General features: G+C 40.0%; 2 protein-coding genes across 3 annotated transcripts; both read right to left on the bottom strand.

Moving 5' to 3' along the window:
- Nucleotides 1-7,860: 7,860 nt before the first annotated feature.
- Nucleotides 7,861-9,687, bottom strand: LOC125202633 (protein VAPYRIN-like). Its single transcript, XM_048101079.1, has one exon. The coding sequence runs from the start codon at nt 9,633-9,635 to the stop codon at nt 8,052-8,054; it is 1,584 nt and encodes a 527-aa protein (XP_047957036.1). The 5' UTR covers nt 9,636-9,687; the 3' UTR covers nt 7,861-8,051.
- Nucleotides 9,688-11,739: 2,052 nt separating this feature from the next.
- Nucleotides 11,740-14,357, bottom strand: LOC125206533 (co-chaperone protein p23-2). Of its 2 annotated transcripts, none has more exons than XM_048105781.1 (6): nt 14,217-14,357; nt 13,944-14,127; nt 12,938-13,097; nt 12,343-12,371; nt 12,203-12,248; nt 11,740-11,964 (listed from the first exon to the last, which is right to left on the bottom strand). In XM_048105781.1, exons 1-6 carry the CDS (start codon nt 14,219-14,221, stop codon nt 11,924-11,926), a joined length of 465 nt encoding a protein of 154 aa, XP_047961738.1. In that variant the 5' UTR covers nt 14,222-14,357; the 3' UTR covers nt 11,740-11,923. The 2 variants fall into 2 exon arrangements, with proteins under 2 accessions (XP_047961738.1, XP_047961744.1); XM_048105787.1 differs by having other exon boundaries at nt 12,346-12,371.
- Between the last annotated feature and the right edge of the window lie 3,275 nt (nt 14,358-17,632).

The raw sequence follows: 17,632 nt of genomic DNA, 5'->3' as shown, positions 1-17,632 counted from the left end.
TCGAGTTAAGGATATTTTTTCCTTAGTACATGCTGATGTGTGGGGCCCAGCGCCCATTTCTGGTGATCATGGTTTCAAGTATTTCTTGATTTTTGTTGATGATTGCACTAGATTAACATGGGTATATTTTTTAAAAAATAAATCTGAGGTTTTCGAAAAAATTATCGTCTTTTTTACTATGATTCAGACCCAGTTTCAAACCTCTATCAAAATTCTTAGGTCTGATAATGGTAGAGAATTTATTAATAAGGAGATGACAAAAAAATTTCGGAGTAAAGGATTGGTTCATCAAACGACTTGCCCCTATACTCCCGAACAAAATGGAGTAGCAGAATGAAAAAATAGACTGATTTTGGAAATGACTCGGGCTTTGTTTTTTGACTCAAATGTTCCAAAATTTCTTTGGCCAGAAGCTGTAGCCACTGCAGTTTATTTAATAAATCGTCTACCTACAAAAATCTTAGGTATGAAACCTCCTTTGCAAATCCTTTCAGCCTCAACAAATATTCCTGAACCCCTGACTATTCATCTGAAAATCTTTGGCTGCTCTGTTTATGTCCATGTTCCCAAGCATGAAAGAAGTAATTTCTCCGCATGTGCTATTAAATGCGTCTTTATGGGATATGGGTTAAATCAGAAAGGGTATTGGTGTTATCATCCGTCTTCTAGGAAGATTATTACAACCATGAACTGTAACTTCTTAGAAAGTGAGTATTTCTATCACACCCACATTTGGGGTCAGGGGGAGAGTGTTCCAAGTCAGGGGGAGAGTGTCATCGCCAAGCAGATCACGTCCGCTGTGGAGCCTCCTCGGTCACCATTGCCTGAACATCTTTCTTCAGTGATATCTGAGGTAATTCCCGAATCTAGCTCACATGATACAGTTATTAGCTCTAACCAACCTGGTGCAGAAGAAGAGGAAAATGCAGCAATTGATGGTGATACTGGGTTGTATATCCTGCCAAAGGTCAGTTATTAGCTCTGATGCACTATTTATTAGCACTAAAAATACCTGCAAGTATACAAGGTAGATCTAGTATAATTAAAGGTCAGTACCGGGTTGTCGAACACGGGGAATAAGATCACCAATTGGCTATCTTCTACTAAGCCTCTTTTACTATTTGGAGAACCAGAGAATTTTGTGAAAACAATTAAATTGAAAGTAGAAAACAAATAAATGCAGCACAAACTAGAGATTGAATAAATGAGATAAGAGAATTCCAGGGATGTGCGTTCACAACTATGGTTATACAAATTCCTCCTACAATACCCTAGCACAGTTTATACTTCGATAGGACGAGTCACATAAGTTCTGCCCATGCGGTACAAGCGTAGATTACTAACACTAGGGTTGTCAATCCTAGATATGTAACTCCTAGAAGCTCCTAAGACCCTTGCAAATTCTTCACTCTCAATTAACAGTGCCATTTTAAGGGAAGCTAATTGCAGTGTCTATTAAGTGGATCTAACTCGCCAACCTCCTCTCACGATTATGTAGCAAGTTATAGCAAATCAGCATCGAATGTGTCACTCAAACATGCGGTAGTATGGAACAACATAAGGAAGAAACGAAGTATAAACAAAATGGATATTTAATAGAAAACAGAATTGTATAAACCGAAAATATGTTACTAACACATCCCTAGAATCCTATGAATTTAGTTACACATGCTAGAATAATCTAAAAACATAGTTTGAAGGGAAAACAATGTAAACATAAGAACTAAAGGATAAAACCCAAAGGTAGAATCCTGTAGCCTTGATCTTCACTTGACTTCGTCTTCAACCTCTTGCACAGTGATGAACTCTCAAATATTTTCGCTCTAGAATTGCGAAGTAAAAAGTGTGTAGGTCGTCTGAATGAAGAGGTTTAAAGGGGTATATATAGGGAGTAAGTCGAATCCTATGGAGGAAAGGAAAAGATGGGCTAATCTTGGTAAAATCTGGAGAAAATCAAATTAAATTCGTGCACCTCCTTCTCGCAGCGGACTGCTGCACCTTGGCCAGCGGTCGCTGTGGATTGTCCGAAGCCTCTGTGGATTTGGGTAGCGGTCGCTGCAAATTAGTCCAGTGGCTACGGGATCTTTCGAGCGGTCGCTGGGCGTCTTCAGACTTTTCAGCACAACTTTCCGGAGCGGACCGCTTCAAACGCAGCAGTCGTTGTGGTCCTGCGGCCGCTGCGCCACACGCAGCGGCCCGCTGGGCTTCTTTGAACGCGCCAGAATTCCATCTTTGACTTTTTCCTATCTTTTTTGCTCAAATATGCACAATTCTCACAAAACATGTCAAAATACCAAAATAGATAAAATATACGAAATATAGACATGAATCATGGTTTAGACACTAAAAACAGACCAAATAAGGGTCCTAAAATAGTGCAAAATTCGAGCGTATCAGCCTCCTAAAAGATATAGTCCTGAAAGAATCGGTTCAAGGTGTCGGTACCCTATGGAAAATCTGGCGAAAGCAAACTTGACTAAAATGGTCAGGGCATTTGAAGCTTCTCTTTATTAAGAAGAAGAGCTCCCTCGAACGGCAGAAGAAGCTATGAAAATTGCCCACTGGATGGAGGCAATGTTAGTAGAGATGCGGGCCCTGATAAAAAACAAGACATGGGAAGTGTGCTTAAAACCAGATGGAGCCAAGACTGTAGGTTGTAGATGGGTCTTTACTATCAAAAGGAGGCGAGATGGATCAATTGAACGGTATAAGGCGAGATTGGTAGCCAAGGGATACACTCAGACATATGGAGTCGACTATGCTAAGACTTTCTCCCAAGTGGCAAGAATGAGTACTATTCGAGTACTATTTTCCATAGCAGCAACCAGGGAGTGGCCAGTACACCAATTTGATGTGACAAATGCCTTTTTACATTGGAGCTATCCAAACCAATCTACATGGAGCCACCGCCTGGCTTCTCGGGCGAATTTAAAGGAGAGAATGTGTGCAAACTCAAGAAGACATTGTATGGGCTAAAGAAATCTCCTAGGGCATGGTTTGGGAGGTTCACTGAGATAATGAAGAAGTATGAGTACAAGCAAAGCAACTCCGATCACACGTTGTTCCTAAAAAGGAGAGAAGGGAAAATTACATGCTTGATCATTTATGTAGATGATATGATTCTCACAGGGGATGATGATGATGAGATCAAACAGTTGAAGAAGAATCTCTTTGCAGAATTCCAAATGAAGGACCTTGGCCTACTCAAATACTTTCTGGGAATTGAAGTACTAAGGTCGAAGAAGGGAATCTTTATCAGCCAAAGGAAATATGTACTTGATCTATTGGTAGAAACTGGAATGCTAGACTACAAACCAGCTGGTACTCCTATGGCACAGAATCACAGTTTGAAAATAGTTGAAGGAGCTGAGTCTACTCATCGCACGAGATACCAGCGTCTGTTTGGGAAATTAATCTACTCTTCCCATACCAGACCTGATGTTGCATATGCTGTTGGAGTGGTCAACCAATTCATGCACGCACCTCAAGCAGCTCATTGGGAGGCAGCTCTTAGGATTGTAAGGTACTTAAAGGGGACGCCAGGACATGGAGTGATGTTCGAGAATCATGGACATTTGGAGATCCATGGTTTCACAGATGCTGACTGGGCAGGAAATCCAAATGACAGAAAATCAATTGCTGGGTACTTCACTTTTGTTGGAGGTAATCTTGTTACGTGGCGAAGCGAGAAACAAAAGGTTTTGCCTTATCTAGTGCAGAAGCTGAGTTTCGAGGAATCAAGAGTGGTTTGACTGAGATTTTATGGCTGAAGAAGCTAATGACAGAGTTAAGCCTAAAATCACAAAAATCGTGTAAGTTGTTCTGTGATAACAAAGCGGCGATCAGCATATCTGAAAACCATGTTCACCACGATAGGACAAAACACGTCGAGGTGGATAGACACTTCATCAAAGACAACATAGAAGCTAAAATAGTAGAGCTCCCGTTTGTGAGGTCCGAAGACCAGCTGGCCGATATTCTGACTAAGGCTGTGGATTCAAGAAGCTTCCGCGAAGTACTGAGCAAGTTAAGAATGGGTGACCCCATTACTTAACTTGAGGGGGAGTGTTGGAAAGAAATCAACTAGTGAAGTAGCAATCAAGAAAAGAATCATGTGATTATGGTATTACCGTGTGATTTGGAGAATAATTGGAGGAGAATCCTTACCATGTTTAGCTATAGTTTTACCTATTAAAGGACATGTAAATCAGTGTGTAAAATATACAAGTAAATAAATAGAAATCTCATCCTTTTATCAAGGTGAATATGCGATCAATTGCTAATTGTTAACTATTACCATTTCCTAGCCATCAGATCTGATGGTATCTAGTGGTGCTGCATGGAAATATATTTTATATTAATTAATTCAAAAAGAGTCTTTTAGTCATTTTGTATACTATATGAGTTCAAAGCTTTCAGGGTATTTTTTAAAAGTTAGTTATAACGAACAAAATTTTACTCCTGATACTCCTAATATATATTGTTACAACAGCTAGTTGACATTGCGTGAAAATTGATCTTGGTCGTTTGTTTTCAAATTGGATAGACTAGATTTGATAATAGTTACCATGTATCAATTTAAGATTGTACTCCCTCCAATCTTCATCCTTATAAAATGATAAATTTGTAAATAACAAGTTTTAATGTGTAATTGGTAATATACGATAGATGTGAGAAAAAGTAAGCAAGAGAAAAAAGGTAGTGGAAATAATGTTTATGGATTGTGGATCCACATTATTAATAGTATTATAAATTTTTTATCTTTAGACTTAATTTAATTTTGGGAGACGACTCAAAATGATAAACTAGTCTATTTTTTAAGAGTGGAAGGAGTATTATATATGTGTATAACAAACTCGTATATTAGTGTCGTGATTGGTATGTTGATGTGCTTATTTGTTGAGTTTTTGTGCTCAAAATGGTTATTTCCAGCCAATTACTATATGTTTTGGAGTTTACATGGTTATTTCCAGCCAATTACTATACGTATCATTGGCGATTTTCTTTTTGAAAAACGCGATTTTTAGAAGAAGGGGGATAAGAGAACAGATCTAGGTTATCGAAACATACACTTTACTGCCGCCTACACACACACTCTCTCTCTCTCTGAAGCACTCTTGGAAGAAGATTGAAGATTCAAGCTTCAATTCCTCCGCCAATTGTACTCCATATCATGATTTCTATTGTTTTCCTTAGTTTAGACTTGTTTTCTTCATGAATATGAGTAGCTAAACTTCTCATATAGAATTCTTGGTAAAGATGAATTAATTCATAGTTTTAATCCATTTGACTTCGTTTTTATCTAGCTCTTGTAATTGTTTGATTTATTCATGCGCCTTTTCCTGTCGATTGTTTGATCACCAATTGGTAGTATTAGGGTTTCTTAGAGTAATCGGGAGGTGAAATAATTAATCTTGAAAGAGGAATAATTCACACATTTATTCAATAAAACTCGGGAGAGTTGAGATTCTGAGTGAGATTGCTAGTCTAATCGATCTTTTGGGAGTTAAGTCTAAGAATTAGAAGGGGACTTCAATTGTTACACTTAATCTGCGGATTTCTCACCTTGGGAAATGGTTAAAGTCATATTTGTGATTGATTCAACAATTCTGGAGACTTTAAATGATAATTTAACTTCAATTGGTTTAGGCCATGAGTTGTGCATCAGATCCTTGAATTCTGCATATTTCTTCATCTCTTTCCACAACTTACTTCTTTGTTCTCTTGTTTAAGTGCTTCCTTTTAATCTCTGATTTTATATGCTTTTAGTAGAGTAATGAGCTAAACTAGTTGTTTCGACTTGTCACGTTCGTATATCCAAATAAGGCAAGTGGGCTACCTATTAGTTATGGATTGAATTTTGCCAACCCGATAACGCGACAACACAAAAGCTTAGAACAAATACATGGCGTGGTGGGCAGAATATACAATAATCCACTTGTACACTGATTCAACTTTATTTTATCCAAATAATACCCGCAAGTGTATGGAGTTATCGTAGCAAACAGCAAACAAGAGTATATCGTATCCCACAGAGACAATTAAGTATAAACCTAAGTACCACGAACAAATTTCAACTACTATCCAGACGATCAAGAGTTTTGATTTTAAACCCACGAAATAATATTCCCTCTGCCACGAAATAATGTCCACATGGTATTTGGGTCCATCAACAAAATAATGTCCACGCTTATTTTTTTCATATTTGATAAATGAATCGCACTTTCCACTAGCTCATCACTCTCACATTCTATTATAAAATCTTCATTATATAAAGTGAGACTCACATTTTGCTAATTTTTTCAATCCATTTTCTTTCACTTTTCTTAAAACTCGCACCGAGTCAAAGAGAGATTTTAAATTATGGACGGAGGGAGTAGGAATTAAGAGTAGTACTCCCTCCGTCCCATTAAAGATGACTCACTTTCCTTTTTTGTTTGTACCAAACAAGATAACTCATTACTAAAAATAGATGTACATTTATTTCTACTTTATTCTCTCTCTTACTATACTCTCTCCAATTAACACATAAAATAAAGATGTATAAAAATATGTGCCGCCCAAAGAATGAGTCATCTTTCTTGGGATAGAGGGAGTATATCATAGTAATACTACTATGTTACTATCATATAGTATAATGGTTGTGTGTACTTATTACTAATATATGATTTATTGCAATTCGGCTGTCTGATGCGGCAATGTGAAACAAAGATATGACTACCTTCATTGATTAAAAATATTGAAAGCAAAACTTTGATAAAACTCAAAATTTGTTGATTCAAAAAATACACTTGACAAGAGAAAGGTAAACAATCCTAGATCAAAATCTAAGTAACATTACAGATTCTAAGTACGATCAAATACTAGTGAAAATTTTACAGCAATAACCGCATCACTGAATTATGCAAGTACTCCATTTGTCAATTTCCGTATATGAGAATCACGTACGGCTGAAATTTAAAGAATTTTAGTATATATGATTATTATTAAATGTACAATATTAGTATATACCTATGATCATTATATATATTATTAATTCAAGTCTTCAAGTACGAGGTTATGTTAAGTAATATAGGAACGATGAACAGAACCTGAAAAGGCTAAATAAATTCATACGCCTGTTATAATGTTTAAAGACCAATGGCCCAATATAAAAGAATAGCCCTATCCCGTTGTGACCATACTTTAGTGTTAAAATGCATATTAAATCGAGACATTTTCTTCCAAATATCCATGCAAACTTGTTACATTAATATTAAGGCTCTAACTTATGAACGAGATTCAGTGATTAACTTTTGAAATTGAAACAATTATGAATGCTAGAGTATTGTTAGGAAAAAATTTAGTGGCAATTGGCAATTTATCCAATTAAACGAGAGAGTTTATAAAAGCCAATTACTAAGAAAAGCAGAACAAGAGTGTCACATCCCCTCCCTTTTTAAAACAATATTCTACTACTTGTTTTGTACTCTAGTTAGCATTGGTGTACTCGTCCCTAGAAAAAATCAGCGTCTTTACAATCTTACTAGGAAAACAAAAATTGCGAATATTCCTAACAAAAAGTTTATTGTAACGACAACATGGATAATATTTTAGTGATCGAAGAGTGACAATGATGCATCATTTTGCTTAGTAGAGTAATCCATAATCTATGAATTTGTCCTTTTTTCATAGAATTTGTCTCTTAGCGCAATATTAATAATTTTGTGTGTTCACGTAGAAATTAATTTCATGCATTCCTACAAAAGAATGGGGATCGACCAAAGATCTTGTTTATTTTTCCCACAACTTTGAAGCATCGGTATAGTTCAATTAATTTCATAGGGAAAGAAGCACAAGTACAACGTAAAAATTACATCAATGATCTCCATTTTTTCTATATCATTGCACCAATTGCAAAGAGGTATAGTAATTATACAATATGCCTAGAATCACAAGTCTACTCACATATCCAAACTTTACAACTCGAATCAATACAATGTTACAATCAACCTTGAACTCTCAACATCTCTCTCCGTATAGAATGAGGCAAAAAGAATTCCATCCATGTCCTACACCACCGCCACCGGAGCAGCGCGATCGAAGCTACTCCGCCTCACTCTCCCGCCATAAGCACCCGCGGCCTTCTTCTTCGCGGCTCCTACGTCCATCTCTCTAACCTTGGCAAACGCATCCACACTCCGATCCGACGGCGCCCCACGCGCCAGCAGCCTCACAATCCCGGAGTAATTGAGCGACTGCGCAATCTGCAGCGCCGTGACGCCCTTGCCCGTCTTGGCCTCGACGTCCGCCCCTTTCTTCACCAGCATCTCGATCACCTCCACGTGCCCCGACTCCACCGCGCAGTGGAGCGCGGTGTACCCTTCCCCGTCCTTGGCGTCCACATCAACGCCCTTCTCCACCACCGCCCTCGCCACGTCCACCCGCCCCTTGAACGCCGCCCGGTGCAGCGCCGTCCACCCGTTCTGGTCCCGCCCGTTCACCGCCGCCCCGTTCTCGATCAGACGCGCCACCATCCGCGCGTCGCCCTTCCTCGCCGCCGCGCACAGGCTGTCCCCCAGCCGCAGCGCGTCGTACAGCCTGGCGTGCCCGCCCTCCGCCGCCAGGTCGTACGCCGTCTTCCCCGCCCTGCTCCGGACGTCCTTGTTCGCCCCCTTGTGGAGCAGCAGCTTCACCATCTGCTCGTCCCCCAGCCCTGCTGCCACGTGCAGCGGGGTCTCCCCGTCGCGGGCGCTGCGCGCGTCAGGGCGGACGGACGCGCTCGCCAGCAGCAGGCGGACGCAGTCCCTCCGCCTCTCCTCCACCGCCAAATGGAGCGCCACGCGCCCGTCCTTGGTCACCGAATTCGGATCCGCCCCCTTGAGAAGGAGATGCCGCATCACATCCGCGTGGCCATTCGCTGCCGCGAGATGGATCGGCCCCCAATTCGACAACTCAGATCTCTCCGTATTCGCCCCACGCGCGAGTAGAAGCTCCACAATGAGAGCCTCCCCTGCTGCCGCGGCAGCTTCCAGCGGACTCGACCCTGACCGGCCCCGCGCCTCCACGTCAGGGTCGAACTCCAGCAGAAGCTGCACCAAGTCAGCGCGGCACTGCGCGATGGCGAGGTGCAGCAGGGGCTGCCCCTCGCCATCAACGGCGTCCGCAGACTTCCACGTCGGATCGCTCTTCTCAAGCACCTCTCTGATCTCATCCATACAACCCTTAGCAACGAGGTGAGTCAGCACAGTGGACCCCACAAACATGATGCGAATCCCGCTATCGGAATACACCTGCTTCTTCTTATTAGTAAACCAGTCGTTGGGAACGGCGTCGTATGTGGAGGAGGGGTTCTTAACGCCGGCCCCAGGGGCGACGACACTTTGGAGGACGAAGGTGTCGTCGCAGTGGGGGAAGCGGTGGGGGAGGGAGGGGGGAGGGAGGTAGGTGATGTCGAGGGTGAGGGTGGTGAGGGGGAGGATGATCCCGGACTGAGGGGAGACGGTGTAGCGGGATTTGTTGGTGGGGTGGAGGCGGAAGGCGACGGGCATGGTGTACATGACGTTGCGGAGGGTGATGGAGCCGGAGCACTTGCTACCGGGCTCTATGCGGACCGTCACCACATTCGACGGCTCCAAGCTGATTAGCCTATCCATATTTTTGAGTGTTCAGGTGGTGGATTTTGGAGGAGAGTGATATATATGGGGGGTGGAGGCCGGCCAAAACAAGGTGGTGACACTTGGTGGAGTTTAAATCAAGGAGGACTTGTTCTATCTCGTGTCCGACTTGGCTAAATTCCATCCACCAACCTATTTTCTATTATTATTGAGTTGATGTCGTTTTCGTTTCGCTCATCTCTTTTCTTGGGAGAGTATAGTATTTTATTGGTGATTCTATTTTTTATTATATGTTGTTGCTTTGTTAACACAAGATACAATTCTTATGATTGCAGCAAAGTATGCAAGATATGCGAGATTGTGGACAAAAAAGCTAAAGCTAAAATTAGAACAAAAACCGAAAATAGGATTTGTTTGCTGATGTTATTGATTGTGTTGTTTAAAACAAACGATCCGTATATCCATTAAGCAGCTGGAACTAGTTAATTGGCATCACAACACACAAATGAAGACTTTTTCATTGTGCTTATAGTGTTTACGATCTCAAGGAATAACAACAAAAATTGTACCATCGATAACGAACTATTCATATATCGACACATTTTAAGAAATTCCAATTTTATTGATTGAAAACTCACCTCAATACGTATGGCGTTCTTATTGAGTTAAAAGTGTATTTTAATCCAAGAATAACTTTGGTTGCAGTTCATGGTTAAGCCAATTCGCAACTAAACATACTATTGGTAATGAAATAAAGAGATGAGCTAATAAGAATAGTAGTACGACTTTTTCTATCTTTTACAAGTACTACTAGTAGTAGTTAGTTCTTGGGCAAACGGCTAGAAAAACCAATAAATTTGGTGGTCAGTCTCACAATTTTAAAAAATGATCGATTATAATCCCTCCATCCACAATTAAGAGTCTCATTTCTAAATGGCACGGATTTTAAGAAATGTTAAAAATAGTGGGTGGAAGAAAGTTAGTGGAATAGGGGTCCCACTTGTATATATTAGTTTTAAATGATATGTGAGTGGAATGAGTTAGTGGAATGTGGGGTCTCTTTACCATTTATGGTAATTATGAACCGGGACTCTTATTCGTGGACGGACCAAAATGGAAAAACGGGACTCTTATTCGTGTATAATTTTGATATTTTCAATTATCATATTTGAGAGAAATTATGTATGATATGACAAACAAAAAAATGCTAGTATGTGGATAAAAAGTCCGACTTTGTAAACTATACTACTACGATCATTTCATTTGGTACCTGCACATGTTACGTCAATAAATTCAGACATAATTTTTTCACCATATAACAAAAAAGAAAATTGTTAAAGTTAATTGGTCATTTTTAAAAATTGTGAGATTGACCATTGACCAAAGCTTTATTTTTTTTTACAATTTGCCTGAGTTCTTTTAGCTTAATTGGCTCTTTATTATTTCATGTAGGTTGAAATATTGATAGTATGTCATAGATATTGAGATCCAGAAAAGAAACAAAGGATGCATGACCTGGCATCACATCAGCATAACATAAGTATAGAATTCTTCTTACCTGATCAAATGATGTTGTTAGTTTAAGTGGTGGTCTCCTGGAATCCTACCTAAGCTTGGCCCATTCATCTCCATTTTAATAGTGGAACTGCTCAGAATGTGTCAAACACATATTTTCTTTAATGGCTACTATCTGTATATTCTGTTTTTATCTGTCCCTTTCTCTACGGTTCATGTTAATGCATGTATACATTATAATACTGTATATGTTTGTGACGAAATGTCTGATGTATCCAGTTGCAGACTTTCAGTAAAAAACTTGTAATCATAAAAAACAATATTCAGTAAAAAAAGAAACAATATTCAGAAAGATTGTCATGATATAACAAGGATTTTTTAAGTTAGGAAAACAAAAAGGTATTTAAGGTAGAAAATATAATGTTAAAAATTATACTATTACTACTACTAATCCATTTGATAGCCGAGAGTATAAGTCAAATTCATAAGTTCATCACTGCCAATTTCTTGTTGATCTTTCTGGGACTATGGCTTCAGATTTGGCTGCAGCACTGCCAAATTATATGATAAGATTAGTTCAAGAAAGCACCAAATGAGAATGGCACGAACAAGTACTGCCTCAAAAAAATTCAAGCAGAAATTCAGTGATCATCTTTTCAGTACCAAATGTTCGATGACATAAAATTTCTCACTACATTGTGATTGAGATCAAAGTCTACACAACAATGCCATCTCGATATCGAAATGACTGCATATTTCTAATGGCGATAACTCTAGAAGATTTCTTGGTGCCAAAAGATGATATGTGGATTTCAGGAGATGCTACCCCTAGCTTTCTCCAAGTCAGGAAGATCTGCACCATCAAAAACAAAATAAGCGTACAAAGCCCTGTATATGTCAAAATTGCTTGAGTTTTAATCTTCGTTCAACACTACAAATTTTGGTCTGGACATACATAAATGCAAGAAGCACCATAGAACAACTAAGTAGCACTTCATTTTTCATTTATGGGATGAGAAATAATCACACTAAAAGAGAAGTGCCAAAATAGTGATGTATGTAGATGAGCGAGTAAAGGAGATTTAACTCACAAAGCATTCCTTCATCATCGCTGCTCTCTTCGTTTTCACCAGTATACTGGAAAACAAGAACCCATGTTAGAGACACAAATGATCTATGCCATTATCAGCTTTAAAATAATTGACCATGAAAGGGGGCTTCAGTTTACTACCACAGTGTCATCATCAGAAGCCAGATTTGCTGCAAGTATTAAAAAAGTGAGAGTCAATTGCGAAGAATACCAACCCATAAAACAACTTGAACGGTCTTTGCAATGAATCCATGCATTATAATATTCTATAACATGAGCAAAGCATATTGGAAAATGTAGTGAAGGAAAAGACAACGGAAGCGAAAACAATAATCGAGACCATCATCTAGTTGTATATTATATATACTAGTTGGCGATCATAAATATACCTCATGTATCAGAAATTTTTCGAAGATAGTCAAGAAGAATTTTAGGGGAAAAACTAAACACATACAATCTTCCCCAGTCAAGAGACTTAAACGGAATGTAGGATGTGGATAAGTATCATATTTGGTCTCCCTATCAATACAAATATTAACGCTTTCACTAGTTCATCTACTTCATGTGTGACATAATGCAGCATGCGTAGAAGTGAGAAAATGTTAAAAATATCTATAGAATGTTAACTTGTCAATCCATGACTCAGAAAGAAAAGTGGGATGCATCAAGCTCAAATTTAAATGAAAATTTGAAACCTATTAACCTAAAACATCAATGTTATGTAGCATGAACTCACAGTCAGATTCTTCATCATCCTCATCGCACCATTTATTCCAATCAACCTTAATGTATGGAGCAGGTTTTCCTTCAGATTTCAGTAGCCTTTTCCACCAACCCTTCGGTTCTTTCAGAATAGAGCATAGTATATTCCTCAAACCAGTTTTTGTCTTGCATCCCTGCAATAAAACACACACGCACGCACACGCAAAAATGGAATAATGGATGGAACACAACCGGAGAATATGTACTTTCTCCAAAAATCTTAACACCAAGAGGCTGAGAATACAGTACACACAAGCAAAAGCAAAAATAAATAACAAGCTACACTGAGGAGAAATATAGCTAATATGTAGAAGTGTTGTTCTCCTCCGACTATGGCATCAGATCATTTAACTGTGATGACCACCTCCGAAGTGGTTGGCCTCTGGATAAAATTCGCCTTTTCCAGGTTCATATTTATGAACTTAATATAAGGGTCTTCTCCTTAATTATTAACAAACATTTCTTTTTCTTATGCACCGGCATTTCAGTATAAACTACAAAACCTTGTGAAAAACATACAGGCAATATGTTTTTCATGGCATCAAATACTCTTTTTTTAAGTCCCAAACCAAATGTGGGACCACAACCAGCAGTATAAAATTTAAATGTGCAACCCATCTGACCTAACTCAATATCCATGCGAATCTCATCTCGACTAACCAATAACAACCTTTTTGAGTCCATGGGATTACTGTCTATGAAGCTCTACTGATGCACTTCCAAACAGAACATTCTTTACCAAAGAGGCATCATAAGCAAGGAAAAACACACAATTCGGTAAACAATAGCAATTTTTCTCAATTCATCAATCAATCATGTCTCATTTTCATGTTTCTTGATTTCATGAACATGTAATTTCGAAATAATCAAAATCGAGGGGCTCTTCTTATAATTTCCTAGGGTTCCGGGAATTAATTAGCCCTAGATAAATGGTGTGTACAAATTTAATTGGATAATTGGGAGGGGCAAAGTAGCGATACCTGAGGGGAAATGTTGCCATAGAGTTGAAGAGTGAAGTTGAAGGGGTCGCCATTGACCCCGACGGCGGAGAAAGTGAAGAGGCCGTCGGCTTCGCATTTGACGGAGATGTCTTTGGCGTCGGGAACTGATACGGTCAGGTACACCTTGTCCGACCGCTGTGCCCACAGAACCTCCGGCTGCCGACTGCCCTCCCAATCACAAATAGTAAAACAACCGAATTAGAGATACATAGAGAGAGTGTGTGTATTCATTGGCACAATTGTTAGGATTACCTCATAGTCACAGAAGTAATAGAGGTGGATTTCTTGTTTCAAACAAGGAATTGAATGAGTTTCAAATTCAACTGCAGTCAGAAAGAGGGAGATACTGGACTTGCAGAAGTTTGCTCTACAAAATTAATTGGGTGAGTTTAATGAAGTTATCATACACTAAAAATAAAGCAAACTTTATATAACACGATTTTTACATGCTTTTTCTTCATGTACACAAAATTACAAATATCAGTAAATCGAAGCTAAAATATAATTACGTTCTTATATAATAAGTTTTTATTTAATAAAATTTTTAAAAAAAATATGTTTTGCTTTCCACTATTTAACTTATAACTTCATTAATATTTGAAGTTTCAATGATTAATTAACTTTGGAGCATCATACCATCAAAAATTTTAAAAATCAGAATTAACTTGTGAGAATCTGATACGATCCCATAGCTCTCTTTTATTTCATCTAGGAGAGTTTGTTATCATTTTAATCAATCAATGAATATATTAGTTTGGCCAAGTTCCTTGCGTAAAGCTTGAATCCTTAATTCCTTACGCTACTTGCTGCTCGGCGGAATATCTCTGCGCATAACCGAAATGTATATCTGATCTGTAGCCGTTGCCCGACGGGTTGGAACCCGCACACAGCCACCCAGATCCTTATCTCCGACGACCCTCACAGGCGCTGAATTCTCTTATCTTGTTATTTTCCGTTTTACCGGATCGTTAGCGATTTAGGTCCTTAACAACTGGTGCTTTTATTTAGAGCTCACCCTCCCACCATCTCGAATCAAAGCTACGTCGTTGTCCGATGGAAAACATTCCGCGCACAACAACTGCTTTGGTTGTCGAGTCCTGCCTGTCCGCCGAGCTCTGGCCGCCGGACAACCTTACTTCGCCAATGCCTGACGTGAAGGATTCCCGCGCGCCGGGTCGAAGTGATCACATCCCCCGAGTTCTGTTCTCATGTCCTACAACTATCATCGCCAATTCAACCACAACAATGTGTCACGCAGCTACGCCGGAGTTGGACGCAGTGCACAATACCTTCCGGATCGGCAGCAGCTATCCCGAACACCTCACTGAATGGAGTCGGTCCAGTCCTGCCGCCCCACCTATTGGGATCTTCCCCGTAACCGAAGACTCCCGGATTTCCAACACTATGATCCACCACAACCACCACATCTCCGAGAACCACCTTCTCGACTCAAAATACCACATCAGCACACCTGCCGTGATCTCTCCGCCGTGCAATCCCTATATCAGTGGAGAGGAAGATGCATTTTTAGATGACGACGAAGAGGTTGATTCCATTGAGGAAGTGAAGAAGGTTGTCGCATCTCTCGAAGTTGGTCAAATGACATCTCAAGATATTGTAGAGAATTGTTAAGGTGAAAGGTGGTGTTTTTCTATGTGCATTAGTTGGAAATAAAGTTGTGCGGTCCTTTTCAATACAATTAAAGGAGATTTCCTTTATCTATGGGCACTGACGGAACTACACAGGGCCAAGCCCCCGCTGGCGCGGGGGCTTAGCCGCCACCAGACCCCGATCCCCCCTTATACCGCCGTGCTCCGACCGGATTCCGCCCCAGAGAGATCTAGCCGCCGCTGCTCTGTAACTTCTGTTCTGTAGCGTAAATGCTAATTGGGGAAGAAAGACGATTGGATTTGGGCTTATTTTGGGCCATTTAATTTATTGTTTGTTGGGCTCTTTTTATTTTTTTGCATTAACAACTAACAATGCCCAACCCACCCAGCCCTACACCCTTTCACAATTAGCCTAAAATCCTTGAGCTTTCATAATCACGCCGCTGAAGATTTGCGAGAGACAACCAAGCTTGTCGCCGCCTTTAAGAATTGGTGGATAGATATGTAATTAACTTAGATTTAGTGCAATAAGATTTGAGATTTCTCAATTTCTAGTATTTTATTTGCCTCAAATCTTGTAATGATGCAATTCGTCTCTTATTTTTATTACATAAATTTTGTTTACTGAATGCCTTTAATTTTAATTGCTAATTTGTATACTCCTACAATATACTTGGTTACTAAGTTACTGATTTAGATTTAGAATTTCTCGACATTAATTTTGTTTGGTAGTTTGGTAAAAAAATAGAATTAGTTTAGGTGTTTCAGCAGGACAGATTCCAGCTTTTGTTGACCAACAGCCGTGACCTGGGGGGCGGACGTCTGGTCCTGCTGTTGATGGACAAGGGGTTGTGATCCCCCTGGCGGGTTCTCTTCCGGATCTTGTGAAAGTGGAATAAAGGGGTCCGAAGGAAGCGGTGGTTGCCCACTTGATCCAAGATTCATTCCTCCCGACGCAGGATAGAACTGATAGAGCGCCTTACTAAGTTCGTCCATAAGGAGTAATCCGGTCGACAATAGGATTTTGTAAATAAGAATTTCAAATAGGGTAAAAAAAACAATACATTATAATCTGCTTTTGAAATGAGAGCCCCCTTACTAGGGGGAGAGAACGAAATTGAGTCCAAAGATACTGCTGACCAAAATCATGAGAGATTTGAATCCAGACCTTTATTCCGTTCGTGCAAGCCATTCTTTCCAAACCGTTTCGCCAAATCTTGCAAAATTCCATGTAAGCTTGTCGTTTTCTTATTCTTCTTCTAGACTGGTTCTGAACGCCGCGTAGATTAGAAATCAAAACGAATCTTAGAGAGCATTTGATCTTCCCGGAACACTAAAACAATCGTGCTTCCTTGAAAAAAGGGGGGAACTGTGAGTGAAAGAAAGAGTGGTTCGGTCAGAAGCTGATACCAAAGACTCAATCCAATGAATTCCTGATAAGTAAGCCGAGTTCTTCCCTTGATAGAAGGACTCGGTGAACGTCTTGAAATTTGAATTTCTTCACCGGGCTTTGACCATGTCTCCCGAACAATCTCAGTACATATGGCGCAAGACGATTCCACATATCGAGGTCGGAATGGGATCGGGTGTTTTCACGTCTCACCGTAGTGCCCGGTTTGTTGGAAGGGTTTGCCTCTTTTCGCCTATATAAATAAACGGTAGGGGATCGACTCTCGACCTGGTATGTGTGTGATCCAGCCCACTAGAGATACGGAGGGCAGAGGTACGGTATTCACTCCGCAGTTGGTTCTTCTTAACCTACCACTCCCCTTTCTTATGGATATCTCGCGTCTGGGGTTTCTCGGAAGAGGTACCATAGGTTGTATCGATGAGAGAATGTCCTTGCTATCTCCTATAGAGATTTCGTGCCCAGGATTGAACTACATTGGCTAATCTTCGATTGAAGAAAAGGCAGGAGCAGATACTCATGTATAGGAGCGTAAGGTGGTGTCAGGACGAAGGTTTTTAGCACATGCAATCTTCTCAAAGGGGGATGTCTCTTTAGCTGCATCTGTCCGAGCTTTCTCTAATCGACGAAGAGGGGCAAGATGTACTTAA

This window comes from Salvia hispanica, chromosome 1 (assembly GCF_023119035.1).
Source record: "Salvia hispanica cultivar TCC Black 2014 chromosome 1, UniMelb_Shisp_WGS_1.0, whole genome shotgun sequence".
Lineage (NCBI taxonomy): Eukaryota > Viridiplantae > Streptophyta > Magnoliopsida > Lamiales > Lamiaceae > Salvia > Salvia hispanica.
Note: the sequence above shows the minus strand (reverse complement) of the source record. Positions and strands in the feature narration are given on the sequence as shown.

What these genes read in the sequence shown, in the direction of transcription:
- LOC125206533 (XM_048105781.1), bottom strand. An exon ending in ATGGCAACATTTCCCCTCAG is followed by an intron (nt 13,098 to 13,943) that starts GTATCGCTACTT and finishes GTTTTATTGCAG; the next exon opens with GGATGCAAGACAAAAACTGG. An exon ending in CGATGATGAAGGAATGCTTT is followed by an intron (nt 11,965 to 12,202) that starts GTGAGTTAAATC and finishes TTGATGGTGCAG; the next exon opens with ATCTTCCTGACTTGGAGAAA.
- LOC125202633 (XM_048101079.1), bottom strand. Translation starts at nt 9,635, where the DNA reads ATGGATAGGCTAATCAGCTTGGAGCCGTCGAATGTGGTGACGGTCCGC.